The 18,332-nt window shown below is 40.5% G+C and overlaps 1 protein-coding gene across 2 annotated transcripts in view; it reads left to right on the top strand.

Moving 5' to 3' along the window:
• Window positions 1–18,332, top strand: part of SPOCK1 (SPARC (osteonectin), cwcv and kazal like domains proteoglycan 1) — a 291,932-nt gene that overhangs the window by 262,936 nt on the left and 10,664 nt on the right. For both annotated transcript variants that reach the window (XM_065644273.1, XM_065644271.1), the window contains exons 7-9: window positions 10,112–10,228; window positions 17,234–17,455; window positions 18,065–18,127. In XM_065644273.1, the coding sequence (XP_065500345.1) occupies window positions 10,112–10,228; window positions 17,234–17,455; window positions 18,065–18,127 (402 nt within the window). The remainder of the gene's footprint in view (window positions 1–10,111; window positions 10,229–17,233; window positions 17,456–18,064; window positions 18,128–18,332) is intronic.

The following is an 18,332-nucleotide window of genomic DNA, read 5'->3' as shown; positions in this document are numbered from 1 at the left end:
TGGACCTTTCACAAAATTTGCCAATTGCCAACACTTTGAGCCATGGCCACTCTGATTAAATACTTATTCTGAAGAACACTTATGAGGGCTGCAAGGAGATGGGTCTGAAAAACCCCACAAGATCTTCATTCCAACCAGTGCCCCGGCCCCCTCCCAGAACATTGCTTTTTCCTCTCCTCTTCTTCTTTCAGCAGGTGCAGTTCCAGCTATTTAATTTTCTGCAGAATAACTAGAGTTTCAATTAGATTCAGATTGTTTTCACTTTGGCTTAAGCCGTCAGCAAATAAGCATCTAGGCCTGGGAAAGGGGCTCTGCTTCCCAGCCAGCCTTTTCTCCTTTTCTTTGCTTTTTTACTCACAGACCTGTCCATGCTTTAGGGAGATGATAATAATTGCTTCTACAAAGGCTTACAACTACCCTACAATACGCTCTGTCAGCCTGACCACTTTCAAAGCTTTCTCAGCCACAGTTCCAAATCTGTCATAAAAAAAGAACCAAAAAACCAAACAACTTCCTTTCACACAAGCCATTTTTATCCTTTTCAGAATTGCACAGCTTATGGTTTTCATAATGCCATGGGATAGTTTTGATCTCACTTCCTGCCTTTTTTTTGGATGTTAAATATTTTAATAGTGCAAATACTTTAAAAAAAATCAAGACCTTTTCAATAAATTATATCCTTAAATACACAAAACTCAATCCTCCCTGTAAAAGCCTTTAGAAATATACAAATGCACATGAAGGGCAGAGAAAAGCATTGACATTTCTTTAAATGATTCTTCAAAAATATGCATTAGTAGGAGATTTTTTCAACTCTATTGCGTACTTTTTGAAGTTATTGATTCCCACAGCATCTAAGTGGCCAGGTGCTCATTAGTATGTTCATCTCATGCTTTTCTTTATACTGTTAAATGAAGTTTTGTAGCTATAACAGAGGTGTCAAACTCATTTTCCCCAGGGGCCACATCAGCCTCGCAGTTGCCTTCAAAGGGCTGAATCTAATTTTAAGACTGTATAAATGTAACTACTCCTATAAATGTGGCAACCGCGAGGCTGATGTGGCCCCCGGTGAAAATGAGTTTGACACTCCCGCATGCGTGTCACGGTGGGTAAAGAAGAGACAGTGGGATTTTTCAGCCTTTTTCAATCTACAGCCTTCCCTGACACTCAGCTCAGCTTAGCTATCCTCTTTTTAATCCTGGAGAAGTTTGCTTTGTGCTTTAGCAGCACCCCAGCTACTCAGTCCAGGAGCAGAGGCCATAATAGCTGAAGCATCAGCGACTACCTCAGCCAAAAGCACCAGAGCTTGTTAAAAATTAAGCTGCTCCACAACTTTGCCGGTGTAAATCCAAGCAAGTTCCTGAGCACCGGCTCTGGAAGGAAGCAGGTTCTTCCTCATTTCACACCCAGATAAGGTCCCATCGTTTGGGAAGTCTCCACAGCCCCTGCTGCTCACCCCATAGGAGACAGTTGTCTAACCCGAAGGCAAACCCCTGCCTGTGATGCACCTCCTTCACCTTCACACTCATCTCCAGTGAGAAGTATATTTCTAAATGCTTTTGTTAACATGATGACTTTGAGCATCAATGAACCACCCCAGATGAGTGTGTTTGCTAAAGTACCGATTGCTATTCACTCCTGTGAAGTTGATGGCGCTGGTGTAAAACTGATTCCAATAAAATTCTATCCAGAATCCATTAAATCCATTCAAATTTTATTCTCAAAATATGTTGTATTTCCTTACTAAAATTAATCCTTCCCTTGATTGTTTCATGCTGCCCTGAACACTGCATTACTATGCTGTATTTCCTGGTGGTATTTATGCATTTCTTGATTTTGCAAGGTGCAGTAGTGTAGAAATAGTTCTGATTTCTTTCCAGGGGATCTTTGCAGTCCACCACGGAGCTGTGTTGTCTCATTTGCACTTTCTTACTGAATTTCAGTCAGTTTTCCTAACAATTTGCTGGAGGAATTCCTGCAGGACGTCTTCAAATGCTCCTGGCCCCATGCTGTCCAACAACTCCTCATTTTCTCTTCTAGGGTTGTCTGTGTTTTCTCATTTAAGAAAATTCACCGCATGACGATGTTTTACATTAATGAAGCCCTGGTGGTATCAGATGTGATAATATTCAGTAGGGAACACAGAAAATAATAGAATAGTATAGAATAAAAACACAGTATAGAATAAAAATCAGCTGATGTGCAAAAAAGTTAATGAGGGGGAAAAATAGTTTCTTCTGGTATATGCTGACTCACGAGTATCTCTTTCTCCATCCTGCTCAAGCATGGACAAATTGGATTTATCTGTCACTTTTCTGGGGTCTCTGTGGAAGCGAATAAAGATAGTGGGCTCTGGTAAAAATGAAGTGGATATACTCAATTGCTTCCCCCTTGTTTTTTTGTATGATAGAGTACCAGTTCCTGGCAAAGTGGAGTCTTTCTAATCAATTCCTGGGTCCGTCTTGCAGCTCATAGGCAGTATCCTAAATCACGGTAGGGACACTGAGAAGGACGTGGGGTAGTTTTTTTCCGATGGGAAGGCAGATCAGTCATTACACTCACTGGCCCTCTGGAAATGCCCCGTTGTGGATACACCCAGGCTGCGTAGTTAAGAGTGTCGCTTGTGCGTTTCTGTCCTATGCACTTGGTTTCTTCAGGTAGCAGCAGTCATCATTGCCGTAAGGATGGATAGTCCAAACTTTACCTCCATTTTAGGCACCTACCAGTCCAGCACACACTGGCATTTAGATCTTGCTAGCCATAAAAATAATACCTTTTGGCATCAAAACAAACAAAAAATAGCCATCTAGGAGCTCATTAGTTTTGGATTCGAACCAACTTACAGAGATGGAGTAGTATCAGAACTGTGTAAAAGAAGCAGTTTTATCCTATGAACGACTCAAAATATCATGTATTTTAAAAGAATGGTATCAAATGATAATGAATATCCCGGTTTACTGTGACACTTTACAAAAATGATCTACGGCCATTAGCTTTTATTCCTAATTCAGTTGAGATCCATCTGTGATTGCATAAGGAACTGTAAAAATTAGAAATCTCTTACTTTTCATTTCATATATAGCCATATTTTCAACTTATTTTATGAGACGTGTTACATGTGCTCATGCTCTAACGTAGCCATTCTGTGAAATTATATTAAGTTTTTTTCTCTATATATAATCTTTTCATTTATAGTCTCGACTGTTGCTTTCTCGCTCTGATTGAACATAAATAGATTTGCCTATTTTTTCTCAAATACTGTCAAATTACTAATTTTACTACCTGAATTTTGCTCTTTCAAGCTCAAGGCCATTTTCATTATGGAAGCCAGCAGGTGCCCTTATCATCAACAGCTCAAGTTATTTCCAACTATTGTAATTCAGAATATTTTTACTGAAGATCAGAATCTAAAATTTTTCACTGTTCCGCTCTAGAAAGTGGAGCAAAACAACCTCCTGGATGTGGAAACATTCAGCAGGTTAACACTTTCAGCTGTGGCTTTGGAATGTCTGTAGGGCACAATTCATCTAAAACTCAAATCTACACGCAAACAGCCTATGCTGTTTGCCTAAAAATAACCATCCATCAATTCCCTCGTTTTAACCCCAGCGAGTTTTGTTTGTGCTCTTAATTATTCTTCCAGCTTTACTTATTTATTATTTCAAATGCCTAAGAGTAAGATATCTGCTAAGCCATTCGTAGCAAAGTCCGATGTCCATGAAAACCTCCCATGGACTGTGAGCCATGGGTCTGCTTTAAACGCTGCTTTAAAATCAGACGACTGATCAGTTTTTCTAAGAACTCGACCCTTTTGCAAAGACCGCCCAATGCCTGACAAGCCACCAGCACAGCTAACTGGAGTGTCACCAGTATAGCTAACTAGAGTGCCACCAGCACAGCTAACTAACTGGAGTGCCTCCTCTGAGACTGGGCACATATGTGTGTCTGCCAAGTCAAGGCGATCTGTTCAGAGTAGACTCCGAAAAACAGAGAGGAAGGAAGGTGAGAGGGGAGATGACAATTCTACTAAGACTTTTTTCATTCAGTTAGGCGTTTTTATTTGCTCTCTTTCAGTTTTCAGTTGCTATAACTTGGTCTATTCGACCTTTCAGGTGATATGACAGAATGTGAATGAGAACATTACGGTGAGCTGGCAAATGGGCTTGGGGAGGCTAAGAGCCATGCAGGAGATAACATTTTGATTAGTACCTGGCATGTCCAAAATGTCACGAGGGATGTCGCTCCCACAAGCCTTCCTGCCCAGTTCCGACAGACCCCCACAGTTGTTATAGTTTGGATGTATTTGAAATAAGCTTTCAGGCTTCTTAAGCACCTAGCAAAGATAAACTTGCCAGGGTTTTCACAATTAATGCAAGCACAAAATGAGCTAGCGTTAAGTACTATGAAAGCAGATGTACGCTTTGCCTACAGCTTCAGAGAGTGAGCTTTGTTTATACAGTTCTAGCTGAGCTTTGTGTTTTGAATGTACCATTTGAGGGAAGCTTCAGATCAAAGCTTATTTCGTCTTCCCAATAACTCAGCTGTGCTCCTGTAATCATCTCAAAGTCTGAACTGTGGGATTTTGGTGTCTGCTGCTGTATTTATGAGACAAGGCAAAACAAGTGACAGAAGGATCAGAGGTGGTTATCAGTAGAGGTGTCAACCCTGTGGAAGAATAGCTGGTGAATGCCAAAAATGCAGTACGACAAATATACCCACATAGAACTTTGTTGTGAAATGTTGGTGATTATAGGAGGGGTTTTAAATGAAAGACATTCATTTATTGAACCAGCGAGGCATGTTTGGAATGCAATACCGTTCCTTATAGTAAACAATTCATTCCTTTCTACTTCATGAAATTATTGGCATAATATTTCATTTTTTATTGTTATAAGAAGTTGCCCGAGGCCTCAATGAAAAGAGCAAATTAGAGCATTGCCCCTTCTAACCAAGAAAAGTAGAATATTTGTGAAGGTAATTATTGCCACAACTGCATCACCAAAATATCAGATATAAAACACTCGGAGTCATCTACAAGTCACATATATGCGTGTGTGTTTATATGCGTGTGTGTAGTTGCATTTGAAGTGGAAGGTTAGCACAGCACTGAATTTATATTGGTGTTTACTTTCAAATCAGCTCCTGCAGCAGCAGTTTTTGGAACACACTTTGTATTTTGCATGCCTGGGAGCAGACCCACTCCCTGAAGCCTGAAAGCCAATATGATTTTTTTTTTACTTTAGTTTTAAAGCCTATTGTGATAATCCACACGCATACAGACACAATTATAGCAGGGTGACAGAAGTTGTTGGCTTACCTACAAGAGAGAGAGAATGTAGTGGTTTGTCAGAGAAAGCATGGTTAAAATTGCCACATTTTCTTTTTATACAAAGAATAATATAAAAATTAGTACTTAGTACAAACGATGAGCATTATCTCTTGTCAACTTCCATGCTATGATACATTTATGTCAAACTTTTAAAAACAGTATTATTACAGTGTTTTTAAATGTGTTTGACCATAAAATTTGCACCCAATTGTCATATTAGTCTTCAAAAATACAGAAATGAGACTTCTTTTTTTCCTTCTGCATTGTTGAAACACTGCCTGTCCTATTTCTATCTGGAGGAATATAATATCGCTATTGGGCAATGTCATGTACGTTTGTGCTATATCATGTTTTAATCAAAACTAAATGGACTTGTCCTCTAGGCTTACAGGACAAATGACTGAACTGCTTGTTATGACTAATATGCCTTACAAATACAGCTGATTTTCTGCTTGTGAGCCAAGCAGCAAGCAGGGCAAGTTTCCATGAACACGTCCCCTCGCTCTTGCTATTCAGGAACCTCCAAATCTGAAATTGTGGACTATGGACTGAGATGGGCTCTCTTACAATGTTTTACATTTTTTTATTCGCATTACATGGCTGGTCAGCTCAATCACAGCACATTGATTCTGCTCCATGGCAGGACATTTGCATCTTTGTAAGCAGGTGACTCAAAATCAGTGATATGTTTCAAAGCTGAATTCTGCCGTGGCAGTTGGAAAGGGCACTAACCTCAGTAGCTAAATATGCTGCTTTTTTTTTATTTTTATGTTTCCTCCTTTTTTTTTTTTTCTTTTAATTTGACAGCATTTGTGGTTTCCTTTCCTCTGCAGTACAGAAATAGTTGAAATTAGCCCAGCTCTCGAGGAACGTTCACATGCTCCACTTTAGCAGTCAAGGAATAGGGAATTCACTCTTCAGTCTCTATTTAAGAGACTATTTAGTATTGTATGACAATAATACGAACCCAAAGAACCAGTCTCTCCACACATAATTGGCAGTAATGTAATATTTGTAAGAATTATTACAATAGTAAGGATAAGGCAACAGATGCATGCCAGATAGGTGACAGAGAAGTCAGACGACATAAAATGTGTTACACACATTCTGTGAATCTGATTGCACAGCTTGCTTGTTGTGAAATAAAGTGTAATGTTTTGCTGTAACCGTTTTCTGGACAATATGGACGCCTTACTTGTCACATAGTACCAGAACATTATGGCAGCAAGTGAGACATTAATGCAGTTATCTACTTCCTTAGTACTAAGTTTTGTGTAGAGTTAACTACAGTATGAGTTATAAAGCTTGGGTTTTTTAGTGGCTGGAGATTTTACAATATTGTTTTGCTAGACTGGAGTGAAAATGGGATGTGAGAGAACATTTAATATTGATTTAATCTTATGCATCTACAGGTAAGTTCAGTTTTAATGCTATTTCTGGCACTGAGCACTTTTGCAAGTCCCTTCTTGAAAGAGTGAAATTAAATATCATACTGCTAATTTTCACCACCTATGTATATAGATGAGTATCTGTAAAGCTGAAAAAGTCCATAATGGAAGCACTCCTATAAAAACCTGAGCCTTTACAGCATGCTAATGGCTTTCCATTAGGTCAGATGAATGTTTTCTGCTTAGTGAAAATAGGTATTTAGCAACAGTGCTTTCAGTTTGTTAGGAATAAATAACTGCTGGACCAATTGCTTCACCCTTGGGAAAATATCTGTACTTTCAGCGCTCACTGTTAAATCACTTCTGTAGGATGATTCATAACATCTGCAGATTCAGATCTGAGGGCGTCAGTTGGATCCAGCAGCAAGTAACGTAGAATCATAGAATCATTTCAGTTGGAAGAGACCCTCAGGATCATAGAGTCCAACCATAACCTAACCTAACTCCAGCACTAAACCATGTCCCTAAGAACATGTCTCTAAGCAGATCCTCCTCCTGCGTTTGCATTGCCGTAACTCAGAGAAGTGACAGATTCTGCCCCTTGTGGTCCCGCTGCTGTGTCAGATGCAGGGCACTGTGCTTGGGGATCAAGTTCGTGAGCTGGATGTTAACCAACCTGCTTCACCATCCCAGTTTGTAACAGCAGCAACACCAACCTGCTGCATGCGGGGAAGTCGTGGGCTATGAGCAGATGTCACTGAAGTGCATCAGCAGTGAGGGATCCAGAAACTAATGTTATGTGGGCTGTTAAGGCAGAACTTTTGGTGACATTGATAAAATAACAAGGCTAAAGTCTTGATTTTTTCCCTTTTTAAAAGGTGTAGGAAATTAATTGAAGTCAGATTCTCTTATCCTGAAGAAAATACACCCAGAAGATAAAATGCGTATTTGCGTATGTTTGTAGTTGTGCCTTTTTCACAGCATTAGTGTTTTAACTGGTTGTTGGCAGTTGACTGGGCAGATTTTGGTTGTTGGATAGGTTCATCCCTTGGTGCTTCTGTTCATCCCAGAGTTTTTAATCAGTTCTTCAAGTCATATCAATATCTATATTGTTTGCAACCTAGGTATTCTCTCCTTGTAGAGACCCATTATCACACCTCTTCTTCCTACAACCCTATTCTTCTCATCTGAGAAGAGATTACTTGAAACTTTGCTACTAATAAAGAGGTACATTTGCACTGTGTATGTAATCAGTAGTCAAAGCTGGGTTTATGTGTGCAGTTTTGACTGAAGATACAGTTGTGAAATACTCTGAACATATGGATAACCTGTCATGTAAAAGGTATTGGCTAAACTGCACTTACTTGTTATGCACTGTGTTTTTCTGTTCTCCTTTGCAAAATTGACTTTCAAAGGACAAGACAGCTATTTGGCAGAAGGAAAGAAAAGACACTGCCTGCTTCTAATTCTGAAATATTATGGTTATTGGTACATTCATTCTCAGAAAACATTTGTAAAGACAGGTTACTGAAAAGAAGGCTACTGTGGTCCCGCATGTTGCTTTAGTTGCCTAATAATGTTTTGGCAAAAATGATATCCGATGAAGATCAGCTGGTAACAGTTCAACAGGGGATGCGGAAACAGCATCTCCCATCCCATGTAGAAGTATTTCCATCTCTTCTAACGTTGACTGAGGTGCCCAACTCCTGTCGAAATTTGTGCATGACAGAAATTTCTTTATGGATCTAAATTCACAGAATAAGAAATCATCCATGCCTGTCTAGAACTAGTTCATGCCTGAATATTTATTACCTATGAAATTAGTTTTCTTCCTACCCTTCAGGCAACAGCTCATGTTGGAGGCTTGTTACAGGCAGGATGATGGAACTGGTTCTGCTTTCGCTTGTGTTCTGATTTTTCTCTGATAAAAGACCGTTTGTAACAGCCAAGGAAAAACAGCAGTGTGAGATGTTCCCTATAGAAGAGATGGCATTCTCTTAATTTCAAAGATAAGATAGTTTATAATGAGTAAAATACAACGTTAATATAAGAAAATAAAGGGATAAGCTTCTTCAGTAATGCAAGCCATTTTACAGTTAATATTGCATTGTCTTCCGTTTCTTTTACATTATTTGTTTGGTTTTTTTTTTTTGAAGGCCTGATTGTTCCTTGCCTGAACTGAGCCTTAGTGGGGTAGTGATCTTCATATTTTTATATTTAATAGGAAAATCTATCAAACTCTTTCAGCTTTAGAGAAAAATGGGAAAACCTTTCTTCCCTCCCCCACGCAGTATGCTAAAAGAAACTTTCCACTTAGAAAAAGCTATAATGTCCTGGTTTTAACTTTAGAGTTGTTTTTCACCCGTCGAAAACTATGAGAACAAACAAATACCACAGCCCTGATAATCAGCAAGTTCATTGCCGTCATTGGAGCAGTGAGTTTAACTCAGGAAGACAAGCTGGGAGACTCAATTGTTCTTCAATAAGGTGGAAGGAGGAATATTGTAATGTGCAGTGAATTGGAGAAGACATATTGTGGCTTGCCCTGTGAAGGATGTCTGCCTCCGTGGCATAAAATCTTGCTCTGTATTCCAAGGAATGTCATTTAAAATGTAGAATGAGTGCACAGCAGGAGTAATAAAATTGTCTGAGCATGTGAATTTTAAGCACTAAACACAAAGAAATGAGAATATTTTTTCTGACAGAAACTGGTGACTAATGCAGCTTTATTCCTTAAAAATACATGCTTCAGCTGGACATTAATCTCCTGGCAGGAATGTCTGAAAAAATTATATTTCTCAGTAAAAATTTATGAGAAAAAAAATGTTTTAGCTAGTTAAAAAAATGGAATTGACAACCTTCAGAGGTCGCAAAGTCTCATTTGCTGAGTAGAACTAGAGCAACATAACCATTTTCTTTTTATGTATATAAATAAGTATATATATTTCCCATTACTGTGATAATAGCCTTATACTAAACCAAATGTGGTTATAAATTATTCCTAGCATCTTGTTCGAGTAGTATGTCTAGGCAAGTATGTCCCTCCTCTCCATCTGTTTGACTGATATTTTTCTCTGAACTCCTAAAAGTTGAAAACATTTAGGTTAAATAGTCACATAGCTCTAAATTGAGAACCTGCGGGTAGCTCTGCATGTCACTTCTTCCATCACAAATCATGCCAGCTGCTGAGGAGATACTTGAGTACAACTTACAATTCATAATGACTAAAATTTTCTTTTTAGCTTGCATCCTTTTCCCTTACCTTCTCTTTTACTTCAGAACTCATGATGAGAAGGACTTTAAAACCATAAACAATATTTTTTGAATAGTCTATTTGGAGAAAGGTTTTTCACTGGTGCTCTTGGCTCAGTCTGGTCTTTTGTTCTTTTTCCAGCTTGCACAGACAAAGAATTGAGGAATCTCGCTTCACGACTAAAAGACTGGTTCGGTGCTCTTCATGAGGACGCAAATCGTGTCATCAAACCAACAAGCTCGGAGACGGCACAAGGCAGTAAGAAAACACATTTCCCGTTAAACACTTGAGTGTTGTAGGCAGCTTCCCAGCCTGAGAGAGCATTCAACTGAGCATGGCTGTTAGTGCTACAGTGCCATGTCATAGAATCATAGAATAGTTTGGGTTGGGACCTTCCAAGCTCATCCAGTGCCCCCCCTGCCATGGGCAGGGACATCTGCACCAGCTCAGGTTGCTCAGAGCCCCGTCCAGCCTGGCCTGGGATGTCTCCAGGGATGGGGCATCCACCACCTCTCTGGCCAACCTGGGCCACTGTTTTACCACCCGTGTTGTAAAAAATTTCTTCCTCATGTCCAGCCTGAATCCCCCCTCCTTTAGTTTAAAACCATTGCCCCTAGTCCTGTCGCAACAGGCCCTGATAAAAAGTCTGTCCCCATCTTTCTTATTGGCCCCTTTTCAGTACAGAAAGGCCACAATAAGGTCTCCCTGGAGCTTCTCTTCTCCAGCTGAACACCCCAACTCTCTCAGCCCGTCCTCCCAGCAGAGCTGTTCCAGTCTCTGATCATTCCTGTGGCTCCTCTGGCCCCTCTCCAGCAGGTCCATGTCTGTCCTGTGCTGAGGACACAGAGCTGGACACAGGACTCCAGGTGGGGTCTCACCAGGTGCCAGCGGGTACGCGGGAGACCTGATCCTGCAATTAAATACCTGCCCTGGTTTCTAAAGGAGCTGCAGTCGTTCTGTGCCCTCTCTGGTCCAAACTGCTCTAAAAACTGCCAGTCAGAGACAGAGACACCTTTACAAGTCAACCAGGCAAATAACTGTGTCTGAAGGCCATGGAGGTCACATCTACACTAGTAAATAAAACTGTTTGAGGATGTTTCTCAAGCACTGAGGTTAACTAGCATGACACAGTCCATGTCTGTATAGTCAAACTCCATGACCTTCCAAATCAGCGTGGCTGCATCCAAATCACTTCTTGGGAATGGACCGTACCACATGCTCATCTCCCACTTTATGGCCAAGCATTTTCTGACCCAATGTCAGAGGCACGAGCCAAAAAGATGGCATACAAGCATAACGAAAATTATACCAATTTTGGAAAAAAGACTCACTTAGATTTTATTTTGCAATTTCTTGCTAATATCTTAGGTAAGAGAAAGAATAATAAAAACATCCTCATTGCAGCCACAGAGCTGGAATAGTTAGATGGTGTGGAAAGCTGGAATCTGTTGTGTTCCAGGTATTTAATAACACCATCTTTGATTTTTTTTTTCCTTTGCTTTTATGTTCTTTTTAAAGAAAGGAAGAAAATGAACCATTTAGAGGACATTTACTCTCCGTGGGTTTAGCCAACATGACTGATTTTGATGTCATTTACCCACCAGGGAGAGAAAAGATTCAGATAACAGAATCAAAAGAGGTCATGTTCATCAGAGAGCAGACGTGAATTTATTTTCTGTAAGGACTCATTAATCCTTTTAATAGTATGTCCCAAAACACGTGGGCCCCTGGCTTACGGAGTAGGATGCACAAGTTTTATTGTATCTAGGTGTGCTACTCACCTTCACTCATTGCCCTGAATCTCTGGTACCAGCTGGCTAAAGCCAGGGTTCGCACACACCGAATTTAAGCTGTTCAGTCAACTGCTGCCTTTTATGGCTCTTTCGACCCCAGTGCCTAGTTTCCCTGTACTGTGAGGCTTAGAGAGTCTACAAGTATATACCGCAGGCTATATTGCTCAAAACTATAGTCAAACCTCATTAATGCCTGGTAATTGTGTCTTAAAACTATGCGGTGAAACAAGCCATGTTCTGTGTAAACGGTCTTTTTCATATGTCCCTTTCTTTCAGTAGTATTTACAACAAAGTCAGTGTCTTTAAAACCGTACGTCCTATTAATTTCTTAAATGGTACTCCAAAAATAGGATCTTATCATGCAGAGGAAGCCAAACCGTAGTGCAAAAAGGCAACTGGATGTGCAGCTAATCATGGTTTCAAGATGCGATTTCATTTCAGACCACATGACACAAAACACCAGAGACTTAAAACTTTGTCTGAAGTCCTTTGGGCCCAGGACCACACGAAATCTCATTTTATCAGACTGTCAAAGGGGTGTTTTTCATGCAGATGATCTGTGAGCTGCTCATGAGGAGCTTACCAAAGGTCAAAGACCAAATTAATTCCTAAAGGTGTTGGGTCTTTTTTTTTCTGAAGCAATTTCAGTGAGAAAAACATTCCTGGTAATTCTGCGGTGTTTGCTCTTATTCACAGAGGAGCTGTTATCTCTTTTTCGTTCAGTTTGATTCCTGGCAGCTTTTGTATGAAAGGCTGCCTTGATGATATTAAACACTTGATCTCAACAATGTTCATTTCTAGACTGTTGACTTAGTTTGGCACATTTTCCTATACATCAGTTAAAAAAAAAAAAAAAACCAAAACCAACCTTTATGAGTTAAGATGCCTAAATCATTTCTGAATGCCACAAAACTTGGGCTTGTTTTTAAGAGTGTGTAACAATATTCATGAATTAATCTGCATGTGCTAAATTCTGCAGCTTCAGTTCTCTCTGGAAGCACTGAAAATACACACAGCAGTATTTCGCTTCCTCTAAATTCAGCTTCAAACATTCATAAAAATGAAAGACATCTTAAACAGAGCTCAAAATTCAAAGCAAAATTCACATACCCAAGCTGTAAGAAAAAAAAAAAAAAGTGTCAATCCTGGCAAACAGAGCACACCCAGGTCTGAAAATGCACTCTGATGTACACACCGTCCTTCTTTTATTTCTCTGCATGTGTTACCTTCCTCACCAGGCTGATCACTTCATTAAGCCGAACTGGTTTGGATATGCCTGTAGAGTCTTAAAAGGCATGCACATCCTCAAAGTAATCCATTTTGGCTATACCCCTGTGGCAGTGAAAGGAACAGATGGTGGGGTGTGATGACTATGATGCCTCGGACACATCAGCTGTCTAGAGAAGGTGTTCCAGCAGAGATTTCTCTATGCTACGTTAAATTTTCAAGATGTTACTGTGAGTGTAAATAAGCTTTTTGAGTGTATTAAGTTCACCCCCAGGTGAAGAAATGAAATACACTTTTTTTTTTTTTTAAACTGTCTTGAAAATAAAGGGATGAGGGCAAGTAATTGTGCTTGAAATCTCAAACCTTCACTCCATGAGCCAGATCCCAGCAAAGCACCACAGGCCAGGAACTTTGCCTTCTGCAGGCTTTGTAGAATTGAAATTTCCTCAATAAATAATATAAGCAACTCAGGGACATGCTTTGGCATAAGGAAATAATAAAACTAATTAGGTAGTAAGATCAGATTCAAATTGCTCCTGAGCCTGTTGATAATTCATAACATTCCCGTATTGTGTCTAGATAGTTTCTTTGGTTGGAGTGGGAGTTGTTTTTCTTTTGCTAGAGATCTGTACAATATAAAGGATTTTTTCTGGGGAACATTTCTTCTCCTCTTTATTGTAAGGGATGGGGGAAATTAGGTTAATTATTCCCCTGTTAATTTAATTGTAGTGTACTTTAATAAAATAAAAACTGGCTCATGTAAGTCAGCTCTTGAAGGGGGGAAATAATTTTATGTGCCAGAAGGTGTGTTTATTTTTAATTAGGATTTTCACTTAAAGACTTTAAAATTTAATTCCATTTTCATCCAAAGGAGGTGGAGCATTTTAGGTATTAATGAGATTTGAGACTTTCACATGTAGGTCACTGGTTTGATTTCCTTCCGGATCTGTAGAGAATGAAAGTTACTGGGAGGCTGAACAGTTGTCAATTGGTATGAAAACAAGATGGTCTCAATCCAAGTCCCTGTGAGCAGGTTCCAAATGAGAGCAGCCACCACCACAACTGACGTTAATTGGCATCTGGGTTGGCAGCCTCTGCCACAGAACCAAGAGCAGAAAGGATACGGAGCCTGCACATTCTCTTGCTTCTCCCCATAGGCACTGCAGGGCTGAGCTGATGCACAGAGAGATGCAGAAAAGTTCTCCCTCGGGTTACTGTTACTCCAGGTCTGTAATGCTAGAAGTCCAGCCCGTTAACCAAGAGCTTTATTCCTTACAGAATTACAGCATGTGGTTTATTTCATTCAACATGTTGCATCATATTTATAAGCAAGTGTATCAAAAGACTCCAAAAAGGAGTTAATTAATTCAACATCGCTTGGCGAGCTCTGAGAACCATTTTCCATCAGCTGCACTGGTTATGCACTAAGTCAGAGCCTGTGTTGCACACTCAGGGCACGCTTTTCTTTCATTCCTGTTGCAGGGTGCCAAGAGCATCCAGAATTGCTGGGTTTAGACTGCAGATGCAGTGTTGCAAAAGGTGATTTACGAGCAGTAGCTTTTACCAGAAGACAAGGAGGTAGACACTGCTGTTCACCTTCAACCACTTACTGAGGGGCAACTAAAGAATTAAGCTTTTTACCAATAATAACGACATAGCTAAGGGCTTTCCATTCCACCTACTACCGTAATATTTAAAGGCTTCCAGACCATGCTGTCTAATAACGCAGCACTGCTTAATAATACAGCCTTTTAATAAACCTAATTTGGAACTCTGGTCACAATAGTGAACGCTCCCTTGTTTATAAGAAATTACAATCAAAAACTCTTCAACTAATGTAATTAACTCTCTTTGTAAGTGCCCTTTCATGATTGTATCTTGCATCCGAGCCCTGATGGTGAGTCACAGAGCAGCTTCGTATTCGCATCAGTCACTATCCTGTGACCTGCCCAGTCAGCTCAGTACTGAGGGCACGCTGCTGTTGCATCCCTGGATGCGTGTTGAACACACAGATAAAGACTTCCCAGCAAGGAGGAAAACAAGGCTCAGAAATAATCCTGAGACACTGTCAGGGGCAAGTTACTGCCAGGATCTCCTCCTCCCCGCGCTGATCTTTGGCAATTAGGAGGTGACATTTAGAGACCCACAGGGCTGAGCAACACGTACCATACGCAACTGGTTGTACAGCAGACTTGTAGTTACTCACCGTAGCAGCAGTAAGTACCACAACAGGGTGTAAAGGCCACCACAGGGCGTCTGTGCAGGAAAAGAGCAGCCAACAGAACCCAGCTGTTTTTCCCCTAGAAACCGTTAAACTGGGATAGCTGAAGCATGTACCGATCCCTACTCCCCTGTGTAGCTGAATGATCCTCCCCTGCCTGTCTGACAACTTTTAACCTGCCCCGTGGTGGGAAATCAGGCAGAGCACAAACCCGCACAAGGCAGGACTATGTGTCCTGCTCCTCGGTGCTTTGTAAAGGCAAAGTCAAGGATTCTTAAATCCTTAAAAAGATGGCACAGTGGCCAAATCCTTCTTGCCTTCTTCAGATGAATAAAATAATTTAAGTCAATAGTTCTAATTGCTTCAGCAAGGCAAGCAGGCTTCCTCCCTTCATCTATTCACATGCTCTCTTTTTCACTGTGCTCAAACCTGATTAGGTAGCGTTAGAGGAGATAACAGCACAAAAATGTGATGAAATGTTCAGCATGATTTCTCTCTTCCCTGCCTGAGCTGCCTCTAGCCCTGAGGAAATGGTGTTACCTTCTTTCTTTCTTAGAGAAAAATGTATTATGAGTGACGTAAACCTTCCCATTAGTTAACCCTTCTGATTGTTCTTCCATGTCACTGACAACCTTCAGCTGCAGTTGCATACAAAAAGCACAGCTTCCAGCATAGAGCGCTGCCCTCCTTCAGATTAATACTCAAAATAGCAGGTAGGCTGCAGAGCTTGGACAAACTGTCAGCGTGGTTCCAGCAACGTCTTGGGTTTCACTTTAACAAAGCAGCATCTTGAAATGAGACTTGACATTTACAGCAAATAAGGCTGAGCTTGACCTCTTTCAATGAAAGATGCAACAAAAGGGAAAAGCCCGTCAGGCTTCTCCATGTGGCCTGTAGCAGAATGAATAGTGCACAGGCAGGTTATCGCACGCAGCTGAAACATTCTCTGTGCCTGTAAATCCCCAGCCAGTGGATGCATATTTCTGAGTCCAATATCCTTATCAGATTTATTAGCTCTGCATTACAAATATACTTTCTTATATCATAGATAACTTGGAAATTAGTCCATGTTTGTACCAAGCATTGAAAAATACAGTGACAGTATGGATTTATAATGCCATGTCTTGTTTGTGAAAGACTGCAGAGTACTGGAACATGTATCTCGTATACATTGTGGGTATCTATATGCATGACTTGGTCTTTCTGCAATAACCACTGCTGCTACTGCAGTCTTTTAAGGATCTGGGCTATTAAAATTAATTATGATGATGGTTTCCAAAGCACTGGAAAAGCAGAATCCTATATTGCTGCACAATCCTGGAGGCTACAAGAAGGAATAGCGCTGGTGTGGCATACAGGAGCACGGGCAGCTCTCTGGAGCTCCCTGCTGCAGCAATGCCATTCTTCAGAGTGATGCAAGCCAAAGAGATGTTTCTTCTCTTCCCCTGCCTCCTCCAGACAGCTCGCAATCCAGATCAAAGCATTTTGTTGTCCACCACAGGAGGCAGGGCTTTGAAGAGTGAAAACCTGGGATGAGAGGTGCGAGGTCAGAGCACAGTAGGAAAGAATTTGATGAGGGAACTAGACATGGGTCTGGGAAACAGGATTTAAATGGCATTCAGACTCAGTCTAGTTTGAAAATATGGTAGATGCAGCCTTTTCTCATCACATTTCAGTTTTGTGGAACAAGGCCAGCCCACTTGGACTGAAGACAGGAAAAAAAAAAAAAAGTGAGAATTTTTTTAGCAGAAATAACTTTGAATTACAGTGATCAGCTATGAATCTCAGCCCTCCCCATCCCACAGCTCCCGAAGAGTGTGAGTGGTGCTTCAGTCTGCAGCTGGGCTTGGATTTTAAGCTTTATACAGTCACTTCAATCTTAGCATTTTGTTCTGCTTTGGGCAACTCAGGTTAATGTTCAGAGTCCAGCCCAAAAATTTAGCAAAGCTTCAGCTTAGCAATGATTCCTGGGCAGTGAGCGTGCTGGGGTTCAGCTGGGGATATTTGCCTGTCTTCTTACAGGATTTGACACCAGCATACTACCAATCTGTAAGGATTCCTTAGGCTGGATGTTCAACAAACTTGACATGAACTATGACCTGCTGCTGGATCCCTCGGAGATCAGCGCCATTTATCTGGATAAGTACGAGCCGTGCGTCAAGCCTCTCTTCAACTCTTGCGACTCCTTCAAAGACGGAAAGCTTTCCAACAATGAGTGGTGCTACTGCTTCCAGAAGCCAGGCGGTGAGTTGTGCAATTTGCAGTGCAAAGAGAAGTTGTTTGGGTCTCCCCATGTTTCAGGTTTGTTTGACCTGCTTATAGAGATAGTTTGGTAATTGGCAATCAGCTGCGTTAAAAAGCTCTTTTCTCCAGTACTGGTGTGAAAGGGCATTGTGTAACGATGTTTAATGTCACAGATTAACTATATTAATATTTCTTGATCATTAAAACAAACAAGTTGTAAGTGCCAGTGCATACAGTCTGGAAATGAGGTCTATTGCTGATAGAAAGCTCAAGAACTTACTCTCTTATAAATGCAGAAATTAGTCAATTAGCAAATCATAAATTAGAGACCTGGCATTATGTCAGTTTGGTGAAAAGAGAAGAAAAATGTTTTAACAATGAAAATGGTCCCTAAACACTATTCTCAACTACAGTGCGTTGCCTTTTTTTTTTTTTTTTTTAAGTAGTGGAGCTAATGACATACATTTGTTTTGCACTACAGTACCAGCATATGGGCTTCTTTCATTCCCAGGTGTACAGTAGTCTACATTTCATGTCAGTAGTGAAGCCAGTCATTACAGAGTCTGTCCCGAACCATCTGGAAACTGATTCTCATATATTATATTTTAGGTCTTCCTTGCCAGAATGAAATGAATAGAATTCAAAAGCTAAGTAGAGGGAAGAGTCTGTTGGGTAAGTTTGATTACTTGCTATTCATTTACTCAACTAATTAAAGCCTCTGTGATTATTGTAACTTTATGTGCAGTAATGGTTTTTCAATTAGAGACTAATGTTTTAAGTCAGGAATGTGCGCCACGGAGCGTAGGCTTGACACTATGAAATTAAACAAATAATGAGGTAGCAACGTACAGAGCAGGTGTCAGCGTGGCAATGGCTT

This window comes from Caloenas nicobarica, chromosome 13 (genome assembly GCF_036013445.1).
Source record: "Caloenas nicobarica isolate bCalNic1 chromosome 13, bCalNic1.hap1, whole genome shotgun sequence".
Lineage (NCBI taxonomy): Eukaryota > Metazoa > Chordata > Aves > Columbiformes > Columbidae > Caloenas > Caloenas nicobarica.
The sequence above is the reverse complement of the archived record's forward strand: the minus strand, read 5'-3'. Positions and strand labels throughout refer to the sequence as shown.